The sequence below is a fragment of the Rattus rattus genome, chromosome 9, assembly GCF_011064425.1.
Source record: "Rattus rattus isolate New Zealand chromosome 9, Rrattus_CSIRO_v1, whole genome shotgun sequence".
Classification (NCBI taxonomy): domain Eukaryota; kingdom Metazoa; phylum Chordata; class Mammalia; order Rodentia; family Muridae; genus Rattus; species Rattus rattus.
In genome coordinates, this window is record NC_046162.1 from 87,702,691 (window position 1) to 87,711,195 (window position 8,505).

Here is an 8,505-nt window from a genome sequence, read left to right on the forward strand (position 1 = left end):
AAGAGATAATGTGGTAGACTGAAACCTTTCACCTCAACTGTCAAACTGAGCGCAAACTGGTGATGGGTGGTGGGTGATGCCACCCTTACTGCTGGGCAGAACTAGCACATCCTTGTCCTTGGTGCAGCTTTCCATCCATTGAAATCTGTGTGCATTGTCTCTGGCTGTGAGACTTGCTGTTAGAAAGCAGGCATTTGTGGTCCTGCTTTGGGAGCCTTGTTTCTGGAGGGAGACAGAATACATTTTTGGACATTCGTATGAACTGAAAGAGGCCCATGGTTTGTAAGTCACTGGGATATCTCTGTGGATGTGATGGCACCTTTCTCTTCCCACAGGCCATTGGCCATGTGTCTCAGGACCACGAGGAGCCCATCTTCCTGGAGAGCACAGCCAGAGTACCTCCTGAGGATGAGACCCAGGTGGGGCCTCTGCTCGCTCTGCACCTCACCTTTGTTCTCTGCCTGGTCTTGGGAGTTCCCAGGAGCAGGCAGGGTCAGTCTGTAAGGATAGTCGTGAAGTCCTTGAGTCCAGCAGTACCATCCCAGATTAGCCTGTGTTGCTGTCAGTCTGAGTCTATAGTAGAGGCTGGTGGACCTCCTGGCCCATCCTGTGTTCCCAGTCCTTTGACTCTCAGAGCTGCCAGAGGATACACTGTGGGTAATGCTGTAAGAGTCTTGTTCTTGTCCTGTGTGTCTAGGGTGCATGCAGTAGCCCCTGTTGGAGAGGGAGGATGACGAGGCTCTCGGACCTCAGCCATACAAGGGACCAGTACAGAGCTTCAGTGAGCCCATGTATGGAGTCCTGCCAGGGCGCCAGTACTGAGAAGAGGCAGTACCACACGTGGGGTTTCCTCAGGAACTCTGAGTGGCATGACAGTTGTCTCTCTCCTTTGTGGAAGGGTAACAGGTTCAGGATAGTAAACAACTTGAAAAATACTGTCAGGTATTTAGTGGAGGCAGCAGCATTGAGGATCAGCGCCCTCTGGCCAACTAACTAGTGTGCCCTTTATGCATAGTACTGATATGCCAGTGTGTGGCTGTTCTCACAAAACACATGGTGGGGCAGGGGAAGACCAGGCTATTTTGCTGAGTCAAGCAGGTACCCTCTGTTTCATGTTCCTTGAGGTTGGTCAACAAAATGCATTCTGATAAGTGCTCTGGGGTCCTTGAAGAGAGCTTGAAGGGCACAAGAGCTGAACCACCTGATCGCATCTTTGCCATTGCAGTCCGTTGACTCAGAGGACAGCTTTGTCCCAGGCCGGAGGGCCTCGCTGTCTGACCTGACCCACCTGGAGGACATTGAAGGCCTGACCGTGCGGCAGCTGAAGGAGATCCTGGCTCGCAACTTCGTCAACTATAAGGGCTGCTGTGAGAAGTGGGAGCTGATGGAGAGGGTGACTCGGCTATACAAGGATCAGAAAGGACTCCAGCACCTGGGTAAGGGGTGTTGGGGTGAACGGAGAGCCCTCTCCACAGCCATCCCACATGTGGTTAGCCTCAGGGGAAGCCAGCCTACACTTTTGTACTTCTCAAGCACCAAGACTGAGGACAGGCATTGAATGCCCAGTTCAGTCCTCTAATAGTGTCTTGTACATTGGCTGTTCTGGGTCACTGTTTCAGTGGAGAGCCAGGATTTAAACTGAGGAGCTCCTAAGGCCAGTGTCTTTCTGCCACATGACACCCACTCCATCCACATTCCTACCACCAACACTATTTAATTTCAATCAGTTTTGGGTTGGAAAGCAAATTCTGGAAGCATGTAGTTAGTACACTTGGACTTTCCTTTGTGTTTACTTCCCAGAGCATTTTACATGGTTGTTTCAGGTGCCTCACATTGTCCTCACACTGATTCATTGTAGCTGATTTTCTGTTAAATGCAGAGACATCCTGCAGAAGAGAAACTTGTCTGGCTGTTTTGCTAGGCAAGCACTCTTTACCATGAAGCTGCATCCCAAGAACAATAGCAGTAACTTGGGTTTTGGTTACTGGTGTCGGGGACCAACCACCCAGGGTCTTGTTCCCTGTGCTAAGCAAGCTTTCAATTATGGTTTTGTTTTGTTTTTAACACAGAAACTCTTCTCACCTTGCTTTCTCATCACCAGCTGGTTTCCTCCTTCAAGCTTTTGATTCCTTGTATGATAAATGGCTGGTAAAGCCAAGCTTCAGGCCTTCCTGAATAATTTAAATCGACCAGTTAGGGGAAGTCTCACTGCACTGTTAAAGATTCGGGGCCTGACGAGGAGTCTGTTGTTTTCCCTTTGGGATTACCTTAAGAATTTCGTAAGGGTCCCAAAGAAGTTGAAGTAGTTTTTAAATTCTTGGTCTCACTCTCTCTGGTTGGCCAGAAACTCACTACGGAGATCAGGCTGGCCTCAGACTCATAGAGGACCCACCAGCCTGTGTCTTTTCACATGCTTGGGATTGAAGGTGTGCACTACCCTGTCCTGTGTTGCTGCTGCTGCTGCTGCTGCTGCTGCTGCTGCTGCTGCTGCTGCTGCTGCTGCTGCTACTTTTTTGAAGACATGGTCTTGATACATAGTTCAGGCTGGCCTGGAGCTCATGGATCGTCCTCTGTCTCTTGTGCTGGAATCATAGACATGTAACACCATACCTGGCAATAACATGACTCCCTGTGGGAGCTTTGCCCAGAATCCTTGGCTCATAGAAATAGTCAAATTCTACATTCTTTTTTACCTCATTAATGGCTTCAGAGGCAGTATTGAAGGCTATTGTGTATGTGCAGTGTCCTCTCAGCTGACGCAGTAGTCACTGTAGACCAGTGGAGCTGCTTTCCTCAGAACAAAGCAGATGGAGCAGCAAGGGCTCCTCCATATGACTTCTCTGCACACAGGGAGGAAGGCAAGCATCTGTCCGGACTCTGGTCAGGTCCTGTTCTCAGCACAGAGCCCACTGGAGTTAGTGATGACAGGGCGGTGGGAGATGACCCTTGTGCCACCAGACTCCTACTCACACATCATTTCCTTTCCTTTTCAGTGTCTGGTAATGAAGACCAAAACGGTATGTAATTGTTTCTGCCAAGGGTAGGCTGAGGCTCCTAGCTGTGTTGTCCTTCTAACATCAACTCTGATGATGGCTATTCACAGTCGTAAGAATCCCAGAGAGGCTGTAGAAAAGTAGAGTCAGGCGTTACCCTTGCCCCACCCCTATGAAGGAAGTTCAGAGCAGCCTAGGGGCTTGGCTGAATTAGGGCCGACTCCCTGGGTGCAAAGCATCATGCTCCATTTCTCCAAGCAATCTGTCTGGAGAGAGTCTTACACATTCAGAGAGATCGTTTACTTTTTTTATGTTTTTGTTTTTTGAAGACAGGGTCTGTCTGTCTTCAACTTACTATATAGACCAAGCTGGCCTCAGGTGTTTGCCAACCAAACCAAAAAAGCACAAGGGTGGTGACCTGAGAGTCCTTTTTGAATGGGACAAAAGAGGTCTTTCGTGGATGCCCTCTGAGCTCAAATTGCATATCTACCTGCCTACCTTAACTCCCACTAGTGTGTTAACAGTTTCCCTCAGAACACACTGTAGAGCTTGGTTGTTCGTGGGACACTTTCACATATATTGTACCTTCTTGAAAACCTTGAGGAGTGTGATTGTAAATTTCCCAAAAGAGAATATTCTCAGTAGTGTTCCATCCTGTAGAGCACTTTAAAACTTTTCAGAAGAATTTATCCTAAGTAAAATGGTCACGAATGGGCAGAGTTGAGCTTACTACATAAGTCCCTGTAATCATCTGGGTTACCCCACCCCACCAATACCATGATGAGATTAATCTACGTGTTACCATCCTTCCTTCTCCCCGTTCCTTGGAGAGTGCTGACATCATGTTTGTTTCTCCTCAGTGAAGTAATGAATGAGTGAGATTCTGTAGATGACTCACCTTGTCTTAGATATGCGTGTATCCTTCTAACCTCTGTATTAAAGCCACTGGAGGCTTTAGATAGGTTGGGCTCTCACAGTGAACCACCTGCAGTGGGAAGTATTCTTTGACTTGATGTGTGTTTCATATTTATATTTGAGTAGCTACATGATAAATTTCCAGAACCACCAAACTAGTAGTAAACAAACATATACAGAGGACTTATGCGTTCAATGACTTCACTTTTTAGACTAGTCTAGAACAGAAAAAAGGACTGAAAACTTAAAAGCAACAGAGAAATGGGGAATTCCTTTGGAGAGTTGCCAAGTCCAGTTGGGAGCAGTGTCCAGTATGAGAACAGTTTTTTTTTTTTTTTTTTTTTTTTTTTGGTTCTTCTTTTCGGAGCTGGGGACCGAACCCAGGGCCTTGCGCTTCCTAGGCAAGTGCTCTACCACTAAATCCCCAACCCGAGAACAGTTTTGTTTTATGGCTGCTTAGTTTAGGCTGGTTTGACACACAGGAGATCGGTGGGTTTTTGACTATGAAGTCTTTCCTTAGGTGAAGTTGGATAGTTGTTGTGTCCACCACTAGGAAAGCCTAAAGTTAGTATTTATTGAGAATGCCACGTACTGGGCAGTTCTTACTAGTCTCTGCTCTTGGAGCTCTTATCCCAAAGGCCACTATGTCATGAGCCTCTCTGTTTTGAATGTGGACTATCTCAGCAGCCCTGTGTCCTTGGGCAAGCCACTTAACTTTGGCTCTTAGGACCCTGCCTGACACATGGTAGGCAGTTAGTCAATGTGAGCGGTTCTCATTCCCTGGGCAGAATGTTCATTATCAGATGTTTAAAGAATACCTACCATGTGACTCATGTTTTGGGAATTCAAAGATAAGTATCTGACCTCAAAGCATAAAGCAAATGCTAAGCTTATGATTACCGTCTGAGTAAGTTGAATTAGAAGCTCTTAGTCTACTGTGGGAGATAAGTGAATTATCATGCAGGATGATAAGCAGTCAGGGGTATGAATAAAATTCAATGGTTGTAGCACAGAAAAGGGAGCAGTGTATCTGCCTTGTCCTTCTATCAGGAAGTCTTTTCAGAAGCTTAGAGGTAGGTAGATCGTTGGATAGCACATGGGGTCTCCCGTGAATCTCAGCTTTATTAAATCAGGTCTATGTTTATAGATAAGTCTCAGGATTCTTAATGAACCATTTCTAACAGTCCAGTTTCTATGCCGACTTTTCTGAGCCAGTGTTATCTTTTCTGCGTATTCTGCCTCAAGGGGTGTGGTGCCTAAGCATTGTTAACTCACTGAATTACAGCCTCCTGGTCCTGAGATGTTTTGGTACAGAACACAAACCTTTCTGTTAGCAGGAGTGGGTGCTCAAGCAGCTGGGGGTGTGGTTTGGTTACTGAGGTTTTTTTTTGATTGGAGCTGTATTTGAGGGGAAGTGTGGGTTTGGGGTTTTTCTTAGCCCCTCTGGAGACATAATCTATTGGTCTTTTCTGCCTTGTTTTTCCAGGGGGAGCAGTGCCTTCTGGCCTGGAGGAGAACCTGTGTAAGATTTGCATGGACTCACCCATTGACTGTGTTCTGCTGGAGTGTGGCCACATGGTGACCTGTACCAAGTGTGGCAAACGCATGAACGAGTGTCCCATCTGCCGGCAGTATGTGATCCGAGCAGTGCATGTCTTCCGGTCCTGAGGGCTAGCATTGGCTTCTTCAGTGCCTTACAGGACATAGCCCAAGATGTCTGGGCTCGGGGTTGGTCCTATGCACAAGGGCAGTCTATCGTGAGAAACTGGCAGTGTTCTAAGACTAGGACAAAAGGAGGTGCCTAGCATGCCTGTTTTAGGTGGCAGAGCCCAAAACCAGTGGTAACCGGTTCAGATCACGCGGGTGAATGCCTGCTTCTGTGATCATTGGGTGGTGACGGTAATCAATGAAGAGGTCTTTCCGCAACGTGGACCAGTCTTCCTTCGCCCTAAGACAAATTTTTCATACATCTGTATACCACTCCTCCTGTTTTGTCAATCAGAAGTCCTGCTGGAAATGGTATCTTTCCCCACCCCACCCCCAGCACATTTGGATTTAAATTTATGGTCTCTCTGGCTTTTCGTGTGTTAACATATCTTTTAAGTCTCATTTGCCTAAAACTCCTGTTTCTATGGACCAAAAAAATATGTTAATCAGACCAATAGTATTCCTCAGGTCAGAATTTGGATCAGTAAACTGACCCCTAGTGAGAAATTAAGTCTTAAGTGATATAGAAAAAAATTCTAGGTTGAGTCACTTCTGTTTAGTGTTGGGGTTGGAAAGGACCAGTCTCTGAGCTGACTGCTGGGAAGTCCTTAAGAGAGGGATCTGCTTCTCTTTGGATTTGACTTTGTGTCATCCATAACTTTGGATTATGAGGAAAGGTAAATTGAGGCTTTATCTTTGGTTTCTGGTCTTTATTTTCCAGCAGGCTAAAACTCTTTTTAAAAAACCACTTTAATAATATTCTCTTCCTTGGGTTTAAAACTTGCTTACTGAAGGTATAGGAACCTTGGCAAAGAGCTCTGCTCTCCTCTAGCCTGGCTGTTCGTGGAGTTCCTGGAGAGCAGACACAGGACAGTGTTTTGAGGCACTGGAAGGCGCTGAATGAGGTTGGACTATGTGTATGGCTGCTGAAGTCTTAATTGCATTCTCTTCTCAGCTGCTTGGGCAGGCCAGGATGAAAGAGTCTTTTAAATCATGATTCCAGCCCTCCTGGGGTCTTTACACCACAGACACAGCTGAAGGGTTTGAGTAATGTTTGCTAGAACAGCTCAACAGCACAAAACATGAGCTGTGTGGGATGAGCCCTCAGCCTGGCTAACACTACCTTTCACTGTGACATGAGTGACATGAGACTGGAAGAGCCAACCACTCATGACTCTGGAAAGTGGTGGGGCACCTGAGGAGGCTCTTAGACATAAATGCTTAGGCTTCAATACTGAATTCCTTCAGAGGATCAAGTAGTTCGATGAAGCTGTTGTCAGAGATGCCAGGCCCACTTACCTCTGCATTCTAAGTCCAGATGACCAGATTTTGGGTCAAAGCTTTTGTGGGTGTCAGGGATTCAGATCCCTCCACAAAGACTACCTTGCCTTCCCTCCCTAAACAGTGAGTACTGTAGTTTACAATGTCTCCAGTTTAGTACGGCCCACCGATTTTGCTGCTCCTGGACTCCACTGTGAAACAGGTCTGATCTTGCAACTCAGTTAAGACCTAACAGTAACTTTAAAGCCGGTTCTCCCTTATGACTGCTTTTCTGAGGCCTTACCTCCCTACCTCCTACACAGGAACAGAAAATACACTGATGGCTGTGATTAGCAACCCAAGTAACAACCAGAACCCATGTCATTTATTTTGGAGAATTTACCTTTAAATCTCTACCTTTGGTGTTTTCATTTGGGAGGGAAAAAAAAAAAAACAAAATATGTCAAATAACCTTTTTATTGTTAAACCAAATGGAAGTTGGAACCCATTCCAGTTAATATCTCAGGTAGAAAACCTGATTTTTTTTTTTTTTTTTTAAAATACCTGAGCCCCCTTTTCTGTTCTTCACGGATCCTTGGTCTTAATTAATGTGGAAACACCTAATCCTTCCAATTATTCTGTGGACTTTGCTGATTGCGCCAAGATTTTAGTTGAGACTTAGTTTTCAAAGACGCCGACTGGTTCATAGGTTGGAATAGCCGGTTCTAAACTAACAAGCCGTAAAGGAATTAATAGTCTATGTTGTACACATTTGAGATCTCTTGGATATAAATGTATAGCTCCAAGTGGCTTACATTGATTCTCTCACCTGGGTGTTAAGCATACCCAAATGTGTATTTTTTGTTACAGAGCTCTGCTTTATAATTTTGTAATAAAGTTTAAATACAGATGCCTGTTCCATCTGGTGTGGGGGGATGATACCAGAGGTTCCCAAAACACTTGTAAACGTGGGCAGACATTAGGCCCATGCTCTGTGTTGTGACCTGGCCAAGACCCACAAGAGTACATGGAACTGTGGGACAGTTACTCGTGGAGCTAAGTGTAAGGGTGATTCAAGAGCAAATGGCAAGCACCGTGTGAAGTTATTTATAGTCCCACTGTAGAGGGGCCTTCAAGAGCTAAGTGAAAAGTAATCTCAAGACAGCTAGGTAGGCAGCTAAGTTTTCAAGTTACCCCAACACACTGACAGTAGCGTTTGGATACAGACAAGTGTGGCTCAAAGGTTGGCCCAGCCTAAAGAGCAGACTGCAGAGTAGACACAGGCCTGTACCCACCTACCTGACCAGGTGCCTGAGGGGAGGGGAGGGGAGGGGAGGGTATCACCTATGGGAGAGCTGGATGAAAGGATTCTACCCTGTCTCTTATTGATGGCCGGATCTGTTGAGCATCCCATAATGAGCACTGCCTGCCATCAACTGGCACTGTGTAACAAAAGCCACAGAGAGCATGTTTCCAGCCTTGGGGGATGGGGGTTTCAGGTGATGCTTAGGGTTGTGTGGAAAGACAGGAAAGATACAAAGGTCTACATACAGCCTAACCTCTGCAAAGGGAAATGTACAGACAGCAAGCTGGAGGGACAAACTTCCAGCCCTGTGTGATGGGGAAGTCA

General features: G+C 46.1%; 1 protein-coding gene across 6 annotated transcripts in view; it reads left to right on the forward strand.

Annotated features, from left to right (window-relative positions):
• Rffl (ring finger and FYVE like domain containing E3 ubiquitin protein ligase) overlaps positions 1-7,785 on the forward strand; it is a 64,310-nt gene extending 56,525 nt beyond the window's left edge. For 4 of the 6 annotated variants that reach the window (XM_032913846.1, XM_032913847.1, XM_032913841.1 and 1 more), the window contains exons 4-7: positions 336-419; positions 1,226-1,436; positions 2,994-3,017; positions 5,395-7,785. In XM_032913846.1, the coding sequence (XP_032769737.1) occupies positions 336-419; positions 1,226-1,436; positions 2,994-3,017; positions 5,395-5,576 (501 nt within the window). In that variant the 3' untranslated portion in view covers positions 5,577-7,785. The remainder of the gene's footprint in view (positions 1-335; positions 420-1,225; positions 1,437-2,993; positions 3,018-5,394) is intronic. The other 2 variants (XM_032913843.1, XM_032913845.1) reach the window with 1 other exon arrangement.
• Positions 7,786-8,505: the final 720 nt, after the last annotated feature.